Source organism: Octopus bimaculoides, chromosome 20 (genome assembly GCF_046866305.1).
Source record: "Octopus bimaculoides isolate indiv1 chromosome 20, ASM4686630v1, whole genome shotgun sequence".
Classification (NCBI taxonomy): domain Eukaryota; kingdom Metazoa; phylum Mollusca; class Cephalopoda; order Octopoda; family Octopodidae; genus Octopus; species Octopus bimaculoides.
Genome location: NC_142947.1, coordinates 7,942,228 through 7,966,314, shown reverse-complemented (window position 1 = coordinate 7,966,314; position 24,087 = coordinate 7,942,228). Strand labels below are relative to the sequence as shown.

At 34.1% G+C, this 24,087-nt stretch overlaps 1 protein-coding gene across 2 annotated transcripts; it reads right to left on the bottom strand.

Annotated features, from left to right (window-relative positions):
* Positions 1–5,890: 5,890 nt before the first annotated feature.
* On the bottom strand, positions 5,891–23,670 carry LOC106869846 (uncharacterized). 2 transcript variants are annotated; one of them, XM_014915756.3, is made up of 6 exons: positions 23,397–23,656; positions 22,014–22,144; positions 19,757–20,019; positions 18,779–19,128; positions 17,238–17,456; positions 5,891–7,328 (listed from the first exon to the last, which is right to left on the bottom strand). In XM_014915756.3, exons 2-6 carry the CDS (start codon positions 22,079–22,081, stop codon positions 7,272–7,274), a joined length of 957 nt encoding a protein of 318 aa, XP_014771242.1. In that variant the 5' UTR covers positions 22,082–22,144; positions 23,397–23,656; the 3' UTR covers positions 5,891–7,271. The 2 variants fall into 2 exon arrangements, with proteins under 2 accessions (XP_014771242.1, XP_014771241.1); XM_014915755.3 differs by lacking the exon at positions 5,891–7,328 and adding an exon at positions 15,589–15,926 and having other exon boundaries at positions 23,397–23,670.
* Positions 23,671–24,087: the final 417 nt, after the last annotated feature.

The window sequence follows — 24,087 nt, the reverse complement described above, 5'->3', positions numbered from 1 at the left end:
TGTACATTCAGATATTTGCTTGTCTGTGTGTTTGTATATGATTGCTGTATGTGTTGCAGATTTGGTGTATGTGTGTGTATTTCATATTCAAGCGACCATTTTATAATCATTGATCTGAATCAAGATTATTTTGCAAAATTATGTCCTCTTTTCTGTTCTGTTCCATCATTAATGAAGCCATCCAATGGCTCTTGTTTATTTTGGGCTACATGTTCACCATTTTGTGCTACATGTTCACTGTTTTGGGGTACATGTCCTTTGTTTTACTAGTTAACTATAGCAGCTAAAATAACACTAGATGCACATGATTCTGTGAAGTTCTTGAATACATGATGGTTATTTACTGAGGTCTTTTGTTAACAGGTTATGAGACATTCATGAACAGTCACATGATGTTTCTTGTTAACTAAATATCAGACATTCATGAACATTCACTGATCTCTTCTGTTAACTGACTGTGACACGTTCATCAACGTTCATTGATGTCCTGTGTTAACGGACTGTGAGACATCCATGAACACTCACTGGTGTCTCCTGTTAACTGATAACCAGGCATTTATGAACACTCATTGATTCCTCTTGTTAACTGACTGTCAGACATTCATCAATGTTCACTGATGTCCTTTGTTAACTGACTGTCAGATATTCAAGAACACTCTCCTGTTAACTGTTGGTTACTTAGTTAATAGTTTACATATGTCAACTGGTAATTTTTGTCTTTCAAGTTGCTTGGTGGACGGTTTTGTAATGCCCCTTGTTAACTAACCGTTTACTCACAGATGGTGAATAGTAGCCTGTAATATATTTGTGTTAAGGTTGCATTAGTTGGTAGAAAACTGAAACTAGAGTCTCCATGGCTTCCAGTTTGATGTCTCAACATTCTGTGTTCAAATCAAATTGAGGCTGATTTTGCCTTTTAAATCCTACAGGGTTATGACAGCTGAACCGTTTAACTATAACCCCTCCCTGCAAAAAATAGGGGGCATTTGTTCCAAACAAAGAAATCTTTCGATTTTCTGCTGTATTTTTGGTTCTAATTTGGAACCATTTCTCTTGACATTGCCAAAGTTCCTGGGAAAAGAGTGAATGTCACTTCTCTTATAAATAACTTTCAACCCTATTACTTTTAAAAAGAAACCCCTATTTTTTACTAAACTATTCTGTAAACTGTAAAATGTTTCCTATTCTGCAACAATATTGTACCCCATCTCATCCCCCCTCCCCCTTCAAGCTCTCTCACAGACACACATCTTTGTGTCTGGAGTTTACTCCCTTTTTTATCTGCTGAGGTGACCCTATAAATGGTATCACCATTGCTGCTTCTCATAGCTTGAAATTAAGCTTTTTATCTGTGATTTATCAAAGTGAAATTCTTTGTCTTGTTTATTCTTCTTTATTATTATTATTATTATTATTATTATTATGAGGATGGTGGATTAGCAGAATCATCAGAGCACCAGACAAAATGCCTTGCAGTATTTGTTCCAAGCTCTTACATTCTGAATTCAAATCCTGCCAGGGCTAACTGCCTTTCATCTCTCCAGAGTTGATGAAATAAAGTACCAGACTGACTCCCATCCCCTCAAAATTATGGGCACTGAGCCTGAGTCAGAAATTATCATTATTATTATTATTGTGAAGTGGCAGGGGGTTCCTTTCTCCTTTTGACTTGTGAATGTTTTTAATTAATATTTCCAAATAATTGAAATTAATTAATCAGGTGAATCACATTATCAAAACACACACAATGCAGAAAAATCATAAACAACATTCCTCACATCCTTCTCTTCTTCTTCTTTCTATTCAGATAACGTTTATAACTGTTTAATATTGAGTTTATGACTAAACCAACCAGAAATATTTATTTTAAATGGGATGATATTACAAAAGAAAATCAAAACAAATTTGTTTTTTTTTTTATCAAAAAAATAAAAAAGGAAACACATTTCTCATAGAATAGAAGAGAGAAACAAATATCTGACCATTCTTTGGTGGAAATAAATTTCTAAAGTGTCTGGGAATCATCTGAAATAATTTTTAAGTGGAAAGTTTTCAATAAATACCTGATCATTACTGATAACTATTTTAATATATTTACAACATACGGTGGAAGAGCTGGCAGAATGGTTAGCACAGTGGACAAAATGCTCAGCAGTATTTCATCTGTCTTCACATTCTGAGTTCAAATTCTGCCAAGGTTGACTTTGCCTTTCATCCTTCCGGGATCGATAAAATAAGTACCAGTTTGAGTACCGGGGTCAGTGTAATCAACTTACCTCAACCCCAAAAATTGCTGGCCTTGTGCCAAAATTTGAAATCAATATAATTTTACAACATGGAAGACGTGTTATCCATTCAAAAATACACAATGACTGTTATCTTCACTTAAACATTCATCATTTGGTGTTAAAATTTTCATTCCACAAACTGCGCAGTGGAATCACATAAGTGACCAAGTTGCAGTTGGTGTGATGAAAACCTTGACACCAAATGGTGATTGCTTAAGTGAAGTTAAGTCTTTGTGTGCTTTTGAATGGCTAACATATGTCTTCTATGCTGAAATTGTTTTAGTTTCAACAGACTGTCTCAGATAAAATTACTTGCCTAGCAAGTACACCTCCATTTTAAAGTATTTATGTTGTAAATATAATTTTAAATAGAGTTAATATTAAATATAATGAATTTATTTAAAAACTATTTGTATTAGTATTGGTATATTAATTAATATGTTTATTAAAGAAGTAATTGAATAATTTAGAGGGAAATAAAAACGGTTAATATATTTCAATACAAAGAAGAAGAAAAAAAACCTATGGGTTCCTGGTGAGATGATTATTTCCCTTGTAATTAAAAATGACCAACCAATCAACTGAGAGATTACATTAAGTCAAAGGAATAAGTTATTTATCACCAGCTCAGCTCTAAGACATTCCAAACCCAAAGACACTCCAAACATGACCAGCCCACTTTTTTTTTATAGTTAGAATTGCATTGTCCATTATCTCCTTCCTTTTTATTTAAAACAGTGAGAGTGCAGAGGATTTTGCTGTTATTCTTAGCAAGTTGAACCCTTCTTTATTGGCTCAGATTAGGGAGAAAGTTGTTTTGTTTGATGTTTGACAGTCATGTGTTGGCAGCATGGAGTGTTCAGTGATTGGTACACTTCAATAATGGTGTGTAGCTATATATCATTGCTACTACATACATACTATGTTATAGAACTGGTTTCTGATAGAATTAGCATCTAATAGTACTAGAGTACTATGTATAATAATACACCAATACTATTACACACATGGTACTAGTGTGAGTGTGATAGTACTTGTGTGTGATAGTATTGGTGTGTGTTAGTATTGCAGCACACATAGAACAGGTGTGTTGTTGCACTGTCTTCAGTAAACCTGCTTGGATAAATCTTTTAACTTAAAGGGGAAAAAAAACTTGTCTGAGGTTGTCAATGCTTGCCACAAATTGTTTTGAGAAAATTCTGGATTAAAAATGAAGCTCTGTCAACATATCAAATATTTTTGACAGAGGAAACAGGAAACTATTAATGTTATGTTAATATATTTTTTAAAACAATATTGTACATTGTTACAGGCAAACTGTTTCAAATAGTGCTATGTCTTGTTATGAGTAGATCATGTTTAAAAACAATCACTGTTAACATCTCATGAAGGGTAGCCAATATTTTAAAACAAGTCTCTGTATCATTAAGGATAGGTAGCTTGTCTTTGAAAGTCTCAACAACTTTATTGTTCATATTTTTCAAGCAATGCTTTGCTACCTGTTCTTAGTTTTCTGTAAACTAGACAAAGAAAGGATTCATGCAAGCAAATCAAAACTTCAGAGGTTTTTGATCAGCAAAACAACCACTTTTCAGGAAATATTTCCTGAATTTTAATTTCAAGGGAAAAGAAAATTTTTATTCCAGAAACCCTTTTATATATTTGTCCTTTTTTTTTTTTTTTTTTTTTTTTTTTTTTGCTTTTTTCATTTTTTTCTTTATTGAATCTTCAATATTTTCTTTATTTTAAGGCAGTAAGCTGGCAGAAACGTTAGCACGCCGGGCAAAATGCTTAGCAGTATTTCGTCTGTCTCTTTGTTCTGAGTTCAAATTCCGCCGAGGTCAACTTTGCCTTTCATCCTTTCAGGGTCGATAAATTAAGTACCAGTTACGCACTGGGGTCGATCTAATCGACTGTCCCCCCCATCCCAAAATTTCAGGCCCTGTGCCTAGAGTAGAAAAGAATATTTCTTTTATTTTTCAACCTCATGCATTTCGTGAGAAATTCAATTTTTATTTGTATTTTTCTTTGATGTATTGAAGAATTATTTAGGTTTTTGTGAATTATGAAATTTTTAAGCTGAAAACTGTTTTCTAAAGTTACCTTGAAACGTTTTGTGAATGAATGAAAGACTATTCAATTACTTCTTGTCTTAAAATAAATGTGACCAGAATGGGGGGGGGGCGTGTCTTTGAGTTACTTTCACAAATACATGAAATTTTCTTGGTATCTGCCATGGCATAGAAGCTGAAAGCTAGTGATGATAATAATGATGATGATGACGATGATGATGTTGGGGATGACAGTGACAATGATGTGTCAATCTACTTGACTGAAAATATTTTCCATGAGTAGATTTACAAAGATCGAAATGAAAATAAATATTTTTTAAAAGAAAAAAGACGATATATTTATTCAGTTAATTTTATTTTAGAGTCTAATGACTGTAAACTCCTGGAGGTACACTTGAGTATCGTTTTTAAAGCATTATTATTTCAAATAGGATTGTTGATTCATAGATGGCAGAGCACTAAACAAATTATCTTGCAGTATCTAATTACAATTCGTTACATTCTGAGTTCAAATTCTGCTGGGTTAACGATGCTTTTCTTTCCACCAAACTTGATAAAAGAAGTACCAGCTGTGTACTGGGGTAAATACAATCAATTATAACCCCTCCCTTTGTACCAAAAAGTTTGAATGTATGAAAGAACTAATTTCGATACAAAAACAAAACAATACTTTTTCTCTCCCTATCCCTTTATCTATCTATCTATATATATATATATATACATATCATCATCATCATCATCATCGTTTAACGTCCGCTTTAAACGATGATGATGATGATGATATGTATATATATATATATATGTATGTATATATATATATATATATATATATATATATATATATATATATATATATATATATATATATATATATGTAGTCTCTTATCTTATTTGCGACAATCTACTAAAGTTTCATGTTAAGAGTAAGATATATTGTTTAGTTAAGATCAAACTGTTGCCTTCTTATTCCAGCAATCTTCAGGTTTGTAGATAAACCTGAAGGTTTCTGAAATAAAAAGGTATATATATGGCTTGATCTATGCTAAGCCAGATACCTTCCTTCTGAGGTGAAACTTAAGTAGTATGTCGCAAATAAGATACTGTATATAAAATATTAACAGCTCTCAAATGTATTGAGTGCTTTATTTTGGTGACCTAACAACAAACAGTACATTACATGTACATACACACACACACTCTTATATAGACACATTTGTATACAGAAACATATATAAATATATACATATATGCATATACATATATGCATATATAAATATATACATATATGCATATACATATATATATATATATATATATATATATATATATATATATATATACACATACATACATATATATACATACACACACACACACACACACATATATATATATAAAGCCAACTTTTATATCTTACAGTGTTGATATATTCTGATGTTTTTAAAGAAACCAAATTTCTTTCCAAGTGAAACAAAAATGCACAGCACCGCCATTGTTCTGCTAAACTGAACAAAGCACTAAAACGTTTACTTGTCATTATTATTACTATTATTATTTTTATTATCTCTACAATCATTATTTAGTACCAGTTATATACTGGTGTCGATTCAATTTTAAGTGGTCGACTTAATCCGTCACCTGGTGTATCAGAACTACCTTCCTCTTTGGTGTTTTTAGTAGGGTCCACTGTGTGACTGTTGGTACGTAGGATATGTCAGCAGTCTAAGCATAACTTTCTGTGTTCCTGCCACCAGTTTTAGGGGCCAGGTTAACAGTTTTCATCCTACCTCCCTATAACTAAGTCACTAAAACTATAAACTTCACTTGATACCTCTTCATCTTCTACAAATTCCTGGTTTTCTTCCCATGAAAGAAATTGTTATTGGCAGAATTGTTGGAGCATTGTGGTATTTGTTTTGGTTCTTTATGTTCTGAGTTCAAATCCCACCAAGTTCAGCTCTACCTTTTTATCTTTCCGATGTTGATAAAATACATAGAGAAATTAACCTAATTGACTACCACACTCCCCTGCAGTTTCTGACCTTCTGCCAATGTTAGAAAAAAATTATTATAATGAATGTAGGGAACCTAGAGTAGAGGGCTAGATATTACTTGTGGAAAAGAAAAGGTATGTGGGGTAGTGAGTTATAACTTTCAGGTTAAATTTTAAATAACCTTCCTTTCCTTGACAATCAGATGAGAATCAGTTCGTAATTAGTGTGTTTTATTAATTACGGTTTCTGCTGCAATCTCATCTTAGAACTTGAAATTTAAAATGATTTTTAATCTAATTCAAAACACCAAAATGAGAACATAGCAACAGAGTACCACACAAGCATAAAATTGGGGAGCTACACAAAGTGAAGTGGGGGGGGGGGTTGTATGTGTGTGTGCATGTGTTTATTTGTCCGTCTGTGTCTTTGTGTGTGTAAAACAATAACAATTCTTGGTGAACAATGTTAGACAATCTTAAATGGGAGTATATACATGTGTAGCTTCTTGGTGGATCGTTGGTTCCCTAACAGTCGTACTATAAGAAATCTCAGCTACTGGACATGATAGCATGTGTGTTACCCTGGGGCAACTAGTTTTATCTATGCTGCATGTGTCGGTCACAAGTCAGCTTACCAAATTTCATTTTCTCCAAACCATTGATAGTAGCAGGTTGAGGGTCTCTGTTCTTTTGAGAGTAGAAATAAATGGGAAGTTCGGATGTTGATGCTTTCTTCTTAGCGTCCTTAGTGAAACATGTAGTGTAAAATAACTACAACCAGGAATCACAGGGGCTGCATGAGTCATTTTTCCATGAATGGCATAGCTCCACTTTGTGACAGTCACAATGTTTAATGTCTTGATTCCACTCAGACATTAGATGTTATCTTTGAATGGAGTGAGTCAGAGACAGACTGTGTTATATATAAAGAGATGGTATCAGACAACAACACCTCAAGGTGTCAGGCAACAACACCTAGCGTAATAGAAGAAAAGATAGCTTATTAAATTATTTCATGATAAAAATATAAACAGAATAAAACTTATCATATATATACACCAGCATATCAGAACATAATATTGTATACAGTGCAACACATACCATGATATATATTTATATATACACACACACATACACATTCAAATATATACACCCACTAACATATACTGTAACATATCATAACATAGTCTTATAATATTTTGTAATATACTCCATAATATATTGTATCATACAATAATAGTTTACCCTAATAGACTGTAGACACCAACATATTATTATATATACACCTATGACATGGCATGATATATACACACTAACACATGCCATGATATATGCACAGCAATACATATCATAATATACCAGGTGACATAATATATACAATAGTAAACCATGTTATACACACCAGCATATGTCATGATGTACCTACGATATATGTCATGTTATACACATCAACACATACCATCTTAAACCCACCAATACATGCTGTAACTCAGTTATAATAAACATGTGCCAACAATCATATACACTAATTTATAGAATCAATTGGAATTATATTAACACACAGCACAACATAGAAAAACATTCTATTTAATTCATGATTTAATTTTCTTTCACTTGTGCTATGCCACAGCACATCAGCAAATAGGCTTCACTCCATTTGCATATAAGTCACAGACCAGCAATTAGTTTTACTTCAAGATGATCTGGGTACATGGTACTGATAAGCCACAATAATGGTGAAATATCAATATCTACCATTCTCAGTGATTCCAAAGCAATTTGTCTCACCTGGTCTGTGACATTCAGGTATTCTTTAACACTTGGTATCATTTGTGGGGCTTTCCCTCGATGTTATCCTGCAGCAAATTTGGCATATAAACAAAACACATACACTCTGTACATGCAACCGATAAAGTTTACATTCCTAGAGCTGCTTTTAATTTGTTATTTAATTTTCTATGACATATAGCATCATAAATAGCATAATAAATTATAATAAACTCCAAAACACTGCCACAGCATAGACCACTCGACAACAACACAACAGAACATACAAAGACCACACACCAACACATACACGTATAAGCCATGCACCAAAACATCCATAAACTGTCTACCTTTAAGTATTATTATTAGTTGTGAGAAATATTTCTAGAACAATCTTCTAATATCTGCTTCACCCGTCCAATGACATTTCTGAATAAATCTTGAGAAATTTACAAACTTCTACTTTTAACCAAACTTACACGATAAAACTTCTGTTTGTGTGTTGACATATACATACATACATACACATATACAACATACACACGCAAACACACAATATAAATACATATGTATGCATATATATATATATATATATATAAAATACATGTATATACACACATATATAAAATACATATATATAATACACATGTATACACACACATAAATTTATTTATTAATGTTTCTTTTCATGTCAAGTTATAAATCAAAACAATTTAACATTAGATTGAAACATTATTCTTTTTAGTAGGGTAACTTTTTATTTCAATTTTACAAGGCAAAGGTTGACAGTGACATCAAAGTTGCAGCTTGCTTTCTTCAAACTGACAAAGGTGAGCAAGTTAATGCAAATATTTACCTTGTAAAAGTTAATAAATACATATACATAGATGCATTAATATTTTATATTTATGTACACAGACACACACACATATATATATATATATATATATATTGTATACAATATGTACATACATGTATATATATATATGCACAACAGTTGCATACACAAATATGTGTAAAAGAATTTCAATACAAGATGGAATGAACAGGCTTTAGTCCAAATTACTACAATTGTTTCTGTGAATTGATATCAGCTGGTAATTGCTGAGTGTTTCACATATTGTACAGACTATTGCATTCATATGATCCAACAATAGCTGTGTACCTACACATCTTCAAGTGAGTAGGTTCAAGCATACTGAAGATGTGCACGTACACAGTATCGTTTGATCATATTAATGCAATAACGCATATGACATATGAAATGCTCAGCAATTACCAGCTGATACTAATGCACAGGAACAACTGTAGTGATTTGAATTAAAGCCTATCCATTCTGTCTTCTTGTAATGAAATTCTTTTCTATAAATTCTGTGGATATTAATGGATTTCCACATGTATATCCAGTAAAAGAATTCCTGCTTTATGATAGCACATGGTAGCTGATACCCTTAGAGGAGCTTTGGAAAGTATGCTAAAAGGTTTTTCACCTAGATTATATTAAATATAAATATATACACACATACACAAATTCTTTCACTATAGACTTATGCCATAAATCTATATTTATTATAATTTTTAAGAACATTTGTTAAGGATATTTTATGAAAAATGCACACACTCACACACACACAAAAGTGTTATCTTGTACTTGAAGAAATGTTTGGTATTTACTTCTCTGGCTAAATATGTTATCATAAAACTATTCTTTTGAAAGTAAAACCGGTGTCCCTCCACCCTGAGTTTATATACATATATACACACACACATATACATACACACATGCACATATTTATACACATATACCCCAAAACACATACACATACATGAAAGAAAGTTTCTGAAGTGCTGGAGGGATGATGTTCCCCATCTTGTGAGAACTAAAAATTCCTCAAACTTATTTTAAACTCATGGCAGCTGTTTAATAAATGGTAAAAAAAATGGCTTTTATTCAAAACTGTATACACATTTTCCCCAAAAATAAAAATGTACATACAACAGTCTTAGAGGAAATATTCTTAAACTCCTGAAAATATTTAACATACATTACACATATGGATAATTTCTCCTGCCCTCCTCTCTCTTCCTGAATAAGTCACAAAATAATGACAAACGCTGTTAAAATGGTTTCTTTGTTGTAGCAGAACTGTTGAATTAGTTCCAGAAACTGCCTCCTGTTGTCTGCTGTGATTGTCTTCAGGTTATTGTTGAAATATATCTAAATTTACCGTTTGGTATCTCTGCTTAACATAAATTATCAATGGTAGACATTTGTAAATATCTTCAGTAATAAAATATTTATTTCAGTGTTTCAAGTCTTCAGTCCTTATTTATTGTCAGGAGCAGAATATGAGTAGGGGCATCTGCAGCCCTTTTCTAAAGTTACCATTGTCTGTGGTTACCTCTATATCGACTTCTCTATCAATCTCAACATCTATTTATATGAGGTCTGATCAATAAGTATCCAAACCGTTGCTGAGACTGGGATTTAGGTGCAAGTTAAGGATTAAAATTTGAACAAAAAATTAATGAAAACAAAGAAAATAATCATTTTAATAACATTTTACAATTCTTGCTCAGATATATTCTTAGAGTAGTTACTGCTTCCACAACTACTACTAGTACTTCTTGTAATAATAGTAGTGGTGGTAATGATGATGATGATGGTGGTGGCAACAGCAATTACTAGAAAAAAGCCAGATGTAGTCTTTGGGAGATTTAACACACTGAAGCTTATAGCTATAATAATTACATTTTAATTAATAGTAATATCATTACCACTGCATGTAGTAGTAGTAGTAGTAGTAGTAGTAGTCACAAAATGGCACGGCTCTGGCATGGAGAAGGGTTTAAAATGGGTTGTGATTGTAAACAAGATGAAGTTGTTTGTTAAAGCTGACAGTGTGTAGAGAATAAAAATTGACTGAGAGATTAGGAGTGACAGCGGCAAGCAACTGATCTAATTTGAAGATCATGAATTAACTAGGGGTGAATCTAAGTAGGTCTGGCTTCTCTTTCAGGGACCTAAACCAATTATGTATAATCACAACCAGATAATCATTTCTCAAAGGTCACCCAGAGTTGCATCTCAAAGCAAAAGCGTTTTGCTGTTAGTTACAATCTTTTCTAAACTTGACACAAAACTTTTGATTCACACAAAAAAACACCTCCAAAAACAGGATGTTGTGATGAGCATGCCTTTCTAAAAGGCACAAAGAGAAATTGTATATACAAGATTTTCAAAGGAAGATATTTGCTACAGTACTTTTTCTTTTTCAATTACCTTCCCTGAATTGTAGGGGAATTCAACAAGGAGGTCTTTATGTAGTTATTAGACTCACAAGTTACAGCAGCTATCACACTTCTTTGCCATTTTAATAAAGGACACATTGTACAATGTAGTCCTAGATATATGAAACAACAATATGGTCGCTCTTAAGATCACAGGTCTGGTTGACCAGAGCTAACCTAAAATGTGCTACAGCTTAATCATACCTTGGTAGGATTTGAACATGAAATGTAGAGGTATATAGCTCCATATATGTCATTTTAAGTTATGTTAGTTTTAGTGAACATATCTAAAAACACAAAATTTTTTGCCTAAAAAAAACACCAAAAAAGCAATACTGAAGCAGAAATAAAATACATGTGAAATATGTACAAATCAGTTATTAAAACAGATTAAAGCTAATAAATTTGTTAAAATGTACATAGTTACAATGTTTCCACTTATTTACATGGCTTTCAAAACCAATAGTTCCAACATTTCACCATGAGGTAACATTGTTGTTAGTACCAAGAAATACAAACATTTGTGTTCACTGTCAATAAATTTCTCCCTTTTTTCATATATCACGCACCCTATGTTTAACCCTTTAGCATTCACATTATTCTATCAAAAGTAATGCTTATTTATTTACATTGTCTCGAAATAATCATGCATTATCTTGTAGCTATGAGATTTTGATGAGGTAACTATTAACTTTTAGAATGATACACACGCACACAAGTAAGCACATAAATGCGAAACAAAGTGGGAAAAAAATAGTATTCGAATACCCGAGGTAGAGTAATATGCTTTTTTTTTTTATTAAAGCTACAAAAATATCACAAACTCTGAGTAGCAGTTTTTTGTAATGTTTTTGGCAGATTTAACCCTATTGTAACCATATTCCTGTTGAGATGCTCTGTGTTTCTTTCAATTAATTTTAAACATAATAAACAATTTAGTAAAATAACTTAGTTATCATTAAGCTAGTGTTAGGGACATAAATTGTGACTAAGGTTTGGTGGAAGATTTTAATTCAGAACTTTTGAAAACAAGACATCTGTACTACAGAGTCAGAGGCGGTTTCAGCCAGGTTGGTATCAAAAAAGCTAATAAAAAATGTATAAATATATATATATATATGTGACCGCGTGTGCATTATTGGTGATTTTCTTTCTCTGTCTTCTCTTCTTTGGACTTTTCCTATATTTCTGATGAAGAGCTCCGCTCGAAACCTGAAATCCTCTTTCTTTTCTTTCCTTTCCTGAGCGTCCAATAACACTGTACTTATTCCACGTCCTCACGTTGTTGTTTTTTTTGTGTTTTTTCTTGCTTGTTTATGTTTGAATTGACTATATATATATATATATATATATATACACATACACATAAACCCATTATTATTATTATTATTATTGGGGTAACAAGTTGGAAAGACCTGTTAAGGAGTAGGGCTGAATGCCTAGAGGAATTTCTTCCAATGTTTTATGTTCTGGCGAGGTCGACTTTGCCTTTCACCTTCTTTTGGGGACAATAAAATAAGTACCAGTTGAACCAGTAATCAACCTACCCCACTCCCCCAGAATTGCTGGCCTTGTGCCAAAATTTGAAACCAATATTATTATTGTTATTACTGAGATTCAATTCAGCAGTTAAGAGTTCTTGGTAAACTTATCATGTGACAGATAATGCTGAGAGTACATTTTTGCCTCATTGGATAGTATCAGATATTGTTATAAAGGTATAGTAATTATAACTTTAGTTCTTTCATGTTTCACTGTAATTATATGTCATTAAATTTCTTCTATAGGAATACTGGCAATAAATATACGTTACCAACAACAATAATACTGTTTAACTATGAATTAATTACAGATGTAACATTAGACGATATTTCCAACAGTGGCAAAATGATGTTCTCAACAGTACCTGTCACATGACAGGTAACACTTCAGTCAGTATATAGTAACCAAAAGAGAAAAACTCTAATATCAGAATTATCTATTTTTAGGGAATGGACAAACACAGAAAGATGGTGACACTATCAATTATATTGATAGAATGCTTGCTTTAACCCAATCGAATAGCATTTACCAGAGTCCATTCTGTAGAAATCATATGAAACTGGACTACTCCAGACTGACCATAACTCTTTATGTCTTTTAATACTATAAACCATATCGTACTTATTTCTTCACCTATCAGTCTCAAAACTCTGATAAAGAATACAGATGCATCCTTCCTTTCTCCTCTGATTAAGACATAAAGGTAGCAAATTGACTATATTTCTACTGACAATCCAGAATAATGTATCACGTGACTATAATCCCAAATAAGGTAGCAAATTGACTATATTTCTACTGATAATCCCAAATAAGATGCGGTCAGTGTTACTGCTGATAATCCCTAATAAATATAAAAAGGACTAGAGTTATCTGCCCCTATATTAGTTATTAATTTGTGTTATATGAGGCTTGGATTTTTTTTGATGTTCCAAGTTTTATGAATGTTACCACAAACATGACCAGATATCCAATGACTACATATATTACACACATGATTATATTCATTATCATCATCATCACTTAACATCCATTTTCCATACTGACAAGGTATAGAAGTAGTTGGGAGAGAGAGAGATGTAAAAGTACATAAGAGTGGCTATAGTGAGTGGACATGGTAACAAATATGAGAGGGTGTTTGATATACACACACACATAAGCCCAATAAGACTACATACATCCAACGTGACTATATTTCCAATATAACTAAGTATATATCCAACACACACACGCATATATAAGCCCAATAAGACTACATACATCCAACGTGACTATATTTCCAATATGCCTAAGTATATATCCAACACACACACACTTATATAAATACACACACACACATGCATATATAAGCCCAATAAAATTATATTCATCTAACATGACTAAGTATATATGTATATCCAACACAAGTATATGTAAACATGGTCACACACATATATAAGTCCAATAAGACTACATATATTCAACAACTATACAACTAAGCAAGAAAAACTATGACTCATTAGTAAATTATTTCCCTGTTAATTAAATTAGGTTAACAGCAACAGTTAATTAGTGTGATCAGAGGAAATGTTTCCCTTGTCAAGACTCACCATCTCCAGCCATTTATTCATGCTGCAAAACAACATCAAGTAGTTTTAGTCTTCCCATTTCTGAGTTAACCCCCAATCCCATCCAACCCTTTTGGGGTTTAACTGCATAACAGAAGTAATACTGATTAAGGTAGGTGTACCAGCTTAGTGTTCAGAAGAAAATTATCCTTATATAACCTCCCCACTTCAATCTTCAAACTGATATCACATTACCACATTGTCTCCTCTCTTTATCTGTTATACTGCTACTGTAACAGTCTCTGCTCTTCACAACTTACTGGCTTCATTCACTTCTGTTTCAACATTACAACTACTACTGCCGATATCATGATGAAATTATGACTAAGATACACAACTACAGTTGCCATGAGCTAATCTGTATGTGGTCACTAGACTTGTTAGAAATAAGAGTCAGGTCTCCCTTAAAGCAAATGCTACAATCTAAAAAAAAAAAAAATTTTTTAATTAAAAAAAAAAGCAGCAGCTTTGATCATAAGTCAGCTTGATTATTTCTGACCTGGGACTAAACAATAACTCTTGCAAGGTCAGTCTACCTAGCTGTCATTAGATACACCTCACCATATTACAGAACAGCAGCTCTGGATAACCCCTGACTAGGGGCAATAACTCAAGGAACAAAACTACAGTACTGATTCAATCCTTCCTGTCTGAGAGAAATGAACTACACCAAGAATGGTTATGCAACATTTGGATTTCCTTAGTTTTCAGTTCTCCTCCCACCGTGTCATCAGTCATGTGATGGCTGCTGCAAAACAGTCCATCATACACAAATCACTAGATGGAGCTGTTACTTGAAGCAGTTGGTAAGATATGGGGGAAAATTTAAAAAGCAAGTGGCTACCTGGGTAGTATGAAGATATGTGGTACCACATACCTGAGTAGGTGTCATATACCATATACCTGGATAGATATACAGATATGTGGTATCACTTACCTTGGTTGTTGTGTGGTACTACATATCTGAGTAGGTATACAATATCTCATACCTTGGGTAATTGTGTGATGTAATTAATACAAAAGCAAGCAGGTTAGTCAGTGGTGAATTAATTGTTATTTTAATTATGATATAACAACAACGTACAAGACAGAGATATAAAAAAAACGAAGATGTAACAGCAACTTGTGAAAGGTATTTTGTGTTTCTGATGTTAAAAACAATGAATATCAGTAAAAGTGGGAGCTGGTGAATATTGAGAGGGCCGGGGGAGTTGAGATCAAGAGTAGAAGGGGGAAATGACAATGATGATAAGAATTGAAGGCAGTGACATCAAGTGGTAAATGAGAGAGGTGGGAATTCATCAGTTAATAACACCAACACGCGACATGTCGGACAAGTTTTCTGGATCTCCAACCATTTACGAATACACTGAAAAAAAAAATTGTAAAGAAGGAATGGTTAGCATGTAATTTTGCTTTAGAAAGAGGTGTGTGCGTGTGTGTATGTGTGTGTGTGTGTGTTGGGGGGCTCTCATAGAAATATCAAATAATAACATTGAGATGTTTATTGCTTATTGACTTTTCTATTGTCTTAAAAATTAAGTTTGGTGTTGATAGAAAGGGAGACTGATACACTAATATAATTAAGCTCAGTGTTAACAAGAAAACAATGGAGATTGATTCACCAATATAAATTAAGCTCAATATTGTTAATGAGAGACACTGACATGCCAGAGTTGTTAACGAGGAACATTATATTTCTACTGTTGGTGCAGTCTCTGTGTCAGGGAGAAGACACTACACCAATATGACATGCTGTTGCTGCATTTTCGGGCATAGAAGTCGATGTAGTATATATATATATATATATATATATATATATATATATACACACACACATATATATATATATATGTATATATATATATATATATATATATATATATATATATATATATATATATGTGTGTGTGTGTGTGTGTGTGTGTGTGTTAAAAGAGTAGTGTAAACATCCAAACATCATCACTATCTTTCCAAATCCTGCTGCATTTCACATGGATGGTCCTCCAAAGCCATCTTGGTGTATAAGTCAACCTACCTCTTTTGGCTACAAAGTTTGGTCCGAAAAATTCAACTTGTATTCTTTTTCTTTTATAAGTTTCAGTCATTTGACTGCAGCCATGCTGGACCACCACCCTGAAGGACTTTAGTCAAACAAATCAACCCAGGACTTATTTTTTAAGTACCTATCCTATCAGTCTCTTTTGCCAAACCACTAAGTTATGGGGGATGTAAACACACCAACACTGGTTGTCAAGTGGTGATGGAAGGATAAACACAAAGACACACTCACATATATATATATATAAACAATGGGTCTCTTTAGGTTTCCATCTACCAAATCCACTCATGACGCTTTGGTTGGCCAGAGAATACGGTAATGATCCATCACTGGCAGAGTGGGATTGCTGTCATCATTACAGCTTTACAGAACTGATGGCATCAACTTATAAGTCAACAGATGATGACAAGGTATTGCAATACTCAAATTCGTGGCTGCTGCTGCTGCTGCTGCTACTACTACTACTACTACAAACTAATTGCAAACCAAGTTGTCTGGATTTTAAAGCTCATAGAAGATATAAAATTAGACAATAACAGACTTTGCAGTTTTCAAGGAATTTCATTGTCATTGGAAACGGTGCTGCTGTTGATTGATACAGAAAAGAGGAAGACTTACCAGGTCGTGATAACTATGGCCACATTGCAGTTTATTTATTTTATCATTGTGTAAAGTGTCATGGCAAATCGAACACAATGGTATTTCACCTCTGCTGCCAGAAGCTGTCAAATCTGGTGGCACCTTTACTGTTTTCTTGGAAGTATTCAACGCAATAGAGTCAGGTGGTTTTCTGCTTTGGATATTTTTGGCAGCTACCATGCTATATGTGGACGGTATCTATAACAAGGGAGAGAAAGAGAATATTAGAATTTATGTTAGAATGGACTTTCAAAAGTGAAAAAAATCAAGGAAAAAATAGATGTCTTTCAAGATGAATAAAAATGCAAATTATTTATTCCTGACTATTTTCATAATTCTCCGTGTAATCAGCTGGCACGGTCATTAGAGCATCAGATAGAATGCCTTGTAATATTTGTTCTGACTAGTTGTATTCTGGGTTCAAATTCCATCAAAGTCAGTACTGTTTTACATCTTTTTCAGGGTTGATTAAAAATAGGATCAATCCAAAGCAAAGAATTGGCAAAATTCTAAGACCAGATGCCATGTGGTATTTATTCTGATGCTTCTGTATCTGAATCCAGATCCCACCATGATCTACTCAGGTGATAGACAAAGTACACTGCCCAGTTTTAACACTACCTTCTGAGTACCTTTAGCAGAGTACACTCTGCTGCCAGCACTCAAGTCAGGCCACTGGTTTCAGAATATCTCCTTACCTCCTTCCTACCAGTGTCAGAGACCCTTATAAAGTAGAGGTTCTCAACCGTTGTTTTTTTTCTATGATTACTATTTTATTCTGGTGGACTCCCCATTAGCCATTCAATGCTTAAAATAGAAACTTCTTTCATGTTAAAATACAGTAAATAAGATGGTTTTGGAACAGTAATTATAAATTGTGGATTGGCAGCAAATTAACCCTTTAACTTACTAAAAGTGCAAAATTGATGTTAGGGCTTTAAAAGTTAGCAGCATTTATGATTGTCAGAATCTGGAAGTTGAGAATGAGTGGTCCATGCCATTGTTAATACTATTGGAGAAGCAGAGTGAATTGAGTAAATTTCTCATCATACTTCTACAGGAAAACAAGGATATCATTTTAAATGAGATCAAAATATTGTCAATAGTTGGTTGATAACTTTTAAGGGACACAGAGACCCTGATCAAAAACTGTGAACAGCCAATGGATAACATTTACAGGACACACAAAAGCCCATATCAAGAACCATGAACAGATGGTGGTTGACATTTAAGGGAGACACAGAGGCTCTAAGAACTGAATAGCTGGTGGGTGACTTTTAAGAGGCACACAGAATTATGTAAATTAAACCTCTATGTGATAACGTGCTTGAAATAGCAGCCAAATCTCCATAAAATCACACTGCTATCTTAAAAAGTAACAGGATGGGTATAGCTGGATAGATGATAGGTCTAGTGGAACAGGACTGACCAGGGTTAAACAACTGTTTTATTGTTAGTAATTTCATCTGTGAAGTAAAGCTGTCTTTTAAAAGAAGGAAGAAAGGAAATAAACTATTTACCAAGGGATCACATCTAGAAGACCCTGGCTGACACTCAATCAGTGTTCTTTCATCTGAAAAAGGTTTTTCTTTACATGTCTGAGACTGACTGTTGCCATGGAGTTTTGTGGGTGAAGCCTCCTTGTTTTTTACACGTTTCCAAGCCTTCTTTCGTGAATTGTTGCGATGATTTGAACTGTGCTCTTCTGATTTCAAGGCATCAATGCAAATATCTTGTGTCGCACTCTCAGTAACCGAAACAGCAGTTTGTCTGGGACAGTTCTGAGTATTTTTTTGATTCTTGTCTGGGGTAAGGACATCTCCAAAAACATTGAAAACAATGTTCTGCAGTGAAAGAGACTCACGTTTGGCTGAAATAATAACACGTGGTAAAAATCTATTAAATGTTATGAAAAAGAAAAGTTAGAGAGAGAGAGAGAGACATACTACTCAATTCTAATGCAGACTTTGCAAAGGCACAGGAGTGGCTGTGTAGTAAGTAGCTTGCTTACCAATCACATGGTTCTGGGTTCAGTCCCACTGCGTGGCACCTTGGGCAAGTGTCGTCTACTATAGCCTTGGGCCGACCAAAGCCTGTGAGTGGATTTGGTAGATGGAAACTGAAAGAAGCCCATCGTATATATGTATGTATGTGTATATGTTTGTGTCTATGTTTGTCCCCCCAACATCACTCGACAATGCTGGTGTGCTTATGTCCTCGTAACTTAGCGGTTCGGCAAAAGAGACTGATAGAATAAGTACTAGGCTTACAAAGAATAAGTCCTGGGATTGATTTGCTCGACTAAAGGCGGTGCTCCAGCATGGCCGCAGTTAAATAACTGAAACAAGTAAAAAAGAGTAAAAAAAAATACTTCAAAATTGACAAGGTGTGGTATGTGTGTGTGTGTATGAGACAATAAGAGAGGTAACAAAGAAAAAGTTAGACAAAAAAAAAAATCAGAGAGAGAGAGAGAAAAAGAGATAAGCATTAAGCTGTACCTGTTTGGATATGGTTTGATGTATCAGAATCTGTTTGCAGGTGTTGTTCAGTGATTTGGCTGTCTTCTGAAATGTCTTTCTTCAGGAAAAGAATGTCAGGTTTAATAAAAGAGACATTATTGGACTGTAGTAGAAAGTTGGACAAACCCCCAGAAAATTGTATAATATTCTGTTGGTCAGGAGTAATTGATGTCCACACCTGCTGAAATTCACTGCTGTTCACTGATAATGGACCATACTCATGTAATATGCTGCAGAACAATCTATGGAAAAGGAAAATAAAATAGATGGTTAAGCTGCAGGGATAAGGGAACTGTCATCAATTTTATATCTACCTTCTCCACGCTGCTCTCAGTTGAATGAGACTTTTTGAAGCTGAGTTTTAAGGAGTAATACCATTCTTGATGCCAAACATTTTACTGACTTCTTATGGCATACAGAGACATGGTGTTCCTATTCTACAAATCAAAGACATTTAATAGGTAGCAGTTAACAGTCTAGTGCGATTTTCACTAATCTGTAAAGAGTCACTGACTAAAGTATGTAGAAGCTAATATATTTGCAAGTGTGGATGAGAGAGTATATATATTCTTCAACTGATTTCAGTCATTGATCTGGGAATCTCTAGCAATTTTTGGGTCTCCTGCAGTTCCACATTTGTCTGATGTCATCTCCCTAACAATCTTGGGTTTCCCACTGCCCCAAACCTATTGTCTGTCGTCTCCCAAACAACCTTGAACTCTCACTGCGCCACAACTGTCTTCTGTCATCTCTCTAACAACCTCAAGTCTCCCACTACACCACAAATGTCTACTGTCATCTCCCTAACAGCCTTGGACTTGCACTGCCCCACAACTGTCTTCTGTCGTCTGCTATGATACAAGACATACATACAGACATGAACTCACACATGCAGATTCCACCAAATTCCACTTACAAAACAATGATCAACCCAAGGCTATTGCAGAAGACACTTGCAAAAAGACCATGCAGTGGCATTGAATCCAAAACTTCCAAATGATGAAATGGACTGCTTAACCACTCAGCCATGGTTGCACTCATACACACACACACACACATATCATATTCATTATCACAGACTTTCATGTGATATTTGTCAGGTAAATAATCTTTTTGATTTCAGGATATTATACACTCCTTTCTCTATCGTTTGCACACACAGCTATGAACTTAGAGCGTTATACTAATACATCTGTTTGTTGTCTACACCATTTGTCTTCGTCTTTCGTTTTTTTTTTTTTTTTTGTGAATCCTCCATATATATATAACTATATGTATAACTATATGTATAACTACATGTGTGTGTGTGTGGGGAGGGCTAGTCTTTGGGTTTCTGTCCCACACTAGCACATGCTGTTGGTGTGTCTACATCCCCATAACTTAGCAGTTTGGCAAAAGAGACCAATAGAATAAGTACTAGCCTTAAAAATAAATTAAGTACTAGGGTTGACTTATTAGACTAAAAGTCTTTCAAAGTAGTACTCCAGCATGGCTGCAATCTAATGACTGAAACAAGTGAAAGATAAAAGATTCTAAAATAAAGAAGGCAATAGTTGATGGTACCTACAGCATTGCCCCTTGGGCAAATGTTTTCCACCAAAGATCCAGACTGACTAAAGCTTTGCAAGTGGATTTCATAGGCAAAAACTGAAAGAAGTCCATCATGTGTGTGTGTGTGTGAATGTACATGGCTTAGTGGTTATGGATATTTGGCTCACAGTTGTGAGTTCAATTACCATTGGTACATTGAGTCCTTGAGCAAGATATTTTATTTCATGTTGCTCTAGTCCACTCAGCTGGCGAAAAGAAGTAGTAGCTGTATTTAAAAGGACCAGCCTTGTTACATTTTGTGACACTGAATCTCCCTGAGATCTAATTTAAGGGTACACATGTCTATGGAGTGCTCAGTCACTTGCATGTTGATTTCATGAGTAGGCTGTTCCCGTTGATCGGCACGACTGGAACCCTTGCTGTCGTAACCAACAGAGTGCCAGTGTGTCTGTGATTTTGTCTTGAGATTGCATGATAGCTGTACATGAACGGAATCCTTCATTTCGAAACTTCCTTGAAAACGTGTAGTTGGAAACAGGTGAGGGTTGGTGAGAGGAAGGGCATCCAGCTGTATAAAAACCACATCAAGAAATTCATTCTCACCAATGGAAGCATGGATAAGTGGATATTATATCAATGATGATGATGATGATGATGATGATGATGATACAAGAAAAATGCTCACAGAAGTAAATTCTCTTTAATCTGTTTGGAACGTAGCTCTAGTGAATGACGTCGCTGACGACCTTCCATTTAACACAGCAGGATATTGTCACCAGATATTATCTGGTGACCAGATATAATCTTCAGGTGGCTCTACAACAAAAAATAGATAAAATCTGATCTAAATTTCAAAAATGAAGCAGAGATGACAGTGGACAGGGGTAGTGGGAGACTCACGATTGTTAGATGATAGAATGCAATTTTAGGGCATCGTGTGATCCAAGATTGTTAGGGTGACAAGACAGTAGTGGGACAGTGGAAGACTCAGGGATATGAGAGTGGACAGTTGTGAGGAAGTGAGAAACCAAAGATTGTAAGGGAGATGACAGAAAACAATCGTAGGACAGTGGGAGACTCAATATTGCTAAGGAGACGATAAAAGACAATTGACAGTTGTGGGACAAAGAAAGAGCCAAGATTGTTAGGGAGATAGATCAAGTTTGAGAAAGGATTCACAATAGCCATAAAGATATTGTTGTTAATCACATCCAATTATGTATCCAGTTATCTCCAGAATATATAACAAACGAGTCCTCCTCTAAAAGTTGCTCAACTTTTTAGAAATAACAGTGAAGTCTCCCTCACATCCTACCTTACCCTCTTAGAAAAGAGATGGGAAGGTCAAAGATGGAATGCTTGAGACCATAGGTTTGATCAATCACATCTAAACTGGAGTAAACAACAACAAACTAATGATGAACAGATTCAACTCTGTCTCTGGCCAAAACACAAGAAGCCTGCTGGTCTCAATGTGCTCCGTTGATAAAAGATCCCACTCCTACCTCACAGTTAACACCCAAATATCCCAAAAACTCAAGTACCACCCAAACTTCTGGCACGAGTTCAGAAAACTTCTCGTTCTCAAACAATATTCACCCAATTTTTAAATGTTTGTTTTATTGGCTGTGGTGCTCTGATTTTAGTTCTGGCTGTTTTTACTGTTTTCTTTGTGTTTCAAAGTAAATCACAGTTAAAGAATAAAATAAATTGATTGTATAGGGAGTAATGAAGGGTAAACTTGTGTTGACGATGACTATAGAATAATGGATTATTTGAGTTGGTGGTAGCTGAATCGGGACTAATAGAGTACATGTGCTGTTGTTTTGACTTTCAACAAGTTTAATATTCGGTGATAACTTTTAATTTAGTTGTGACCGAATGTTTACGATGTTTAAAAGTAGATTTAGTTATTGTTGAAACAACCAATTTAAAGGAGTGATTGTAGAGATATTATAGGAGTGCCCGTTGAGATCTTACAAGGGAAAAGGGGAAAATAACTTCTTTTAAAGCGGGGTTTAAAAGAAAGGTGTTTATATAAGACTATGACATAATCAGGGGTACTTACATAACAAGCAGTTTGAGAGATGTCTGAGAAAGTTTGGAATTTGGTAAACAAATGTCACAGAGGTTAACGCGAATCGAAACAAACTATGTAGACCTTGTAGAATGGCAGAAGGGGTTTCTGACCCCATAAAAGAACCACTTTTCCATGTTGAGTAGTCTGTTTTCGAAGAGAGAATTAGAAAATAGAAAAGATTTATTGCAAGGTTCTACTAGGGCCATTCTTATCGACTTCCCGAGTTTCTCCCTGCTTACGTGGAACACGGAAACTGCCGAATGATTACGACGTTTCAGTTATTAATGAATAAATAACCGATTATTAATAATTAAATAAAATATAGGTTGTTATTTATTATTAATAATTAAATGTATAAATAAATAAAAATGAAATAAATTATTAAGTTAACAAAAACAATTAAGCAAACATAAAATGTAACATATGAAGTATTATGTTATTCGTAGCAAAGTTTCGTAAATTTTATATAATTCCTGCAACGCAAATCTAATACAATTCTGTTTCGTTAAAAACAAACAAATTTTTTTTAAATTTTAACTGGCTGAAATATAAGTCCAAATAAATTCGAATAAAGACATGTCTGTGAGAGAAAAACAATAACTATCCAACTATATGTCGTCTGCCTAGTTTTCTGGTTTTCCCACTCAAAATTTTTATTCGTTTATGAACATATTCTGAA

Bases quoted from the DNA above. Each gene is read 5' to 3' on its own strand.
- LOC106869846 (XM_014915755.3), bottom strand. From the start codon at position 22,081: ATGGAAGGTCGTCAGCGACGTCATTCACTAGAGCTACGTTCCAAACAG. The intron at 20,020-22,013 runs GTGAGCATTTTT...CCTTTTCCATAG, and splicing joins ATTAAAGAGAATTTACTTCT to ATTGTTCTGCAGCATATTAC. The intron at 19,129-19,756 runs GTACAGCTTAAT...TTATTATTTCAG, and splicing joins ATCAAACCATATCCAAACAG to CCAAACGTGAGTCTCTTTCA.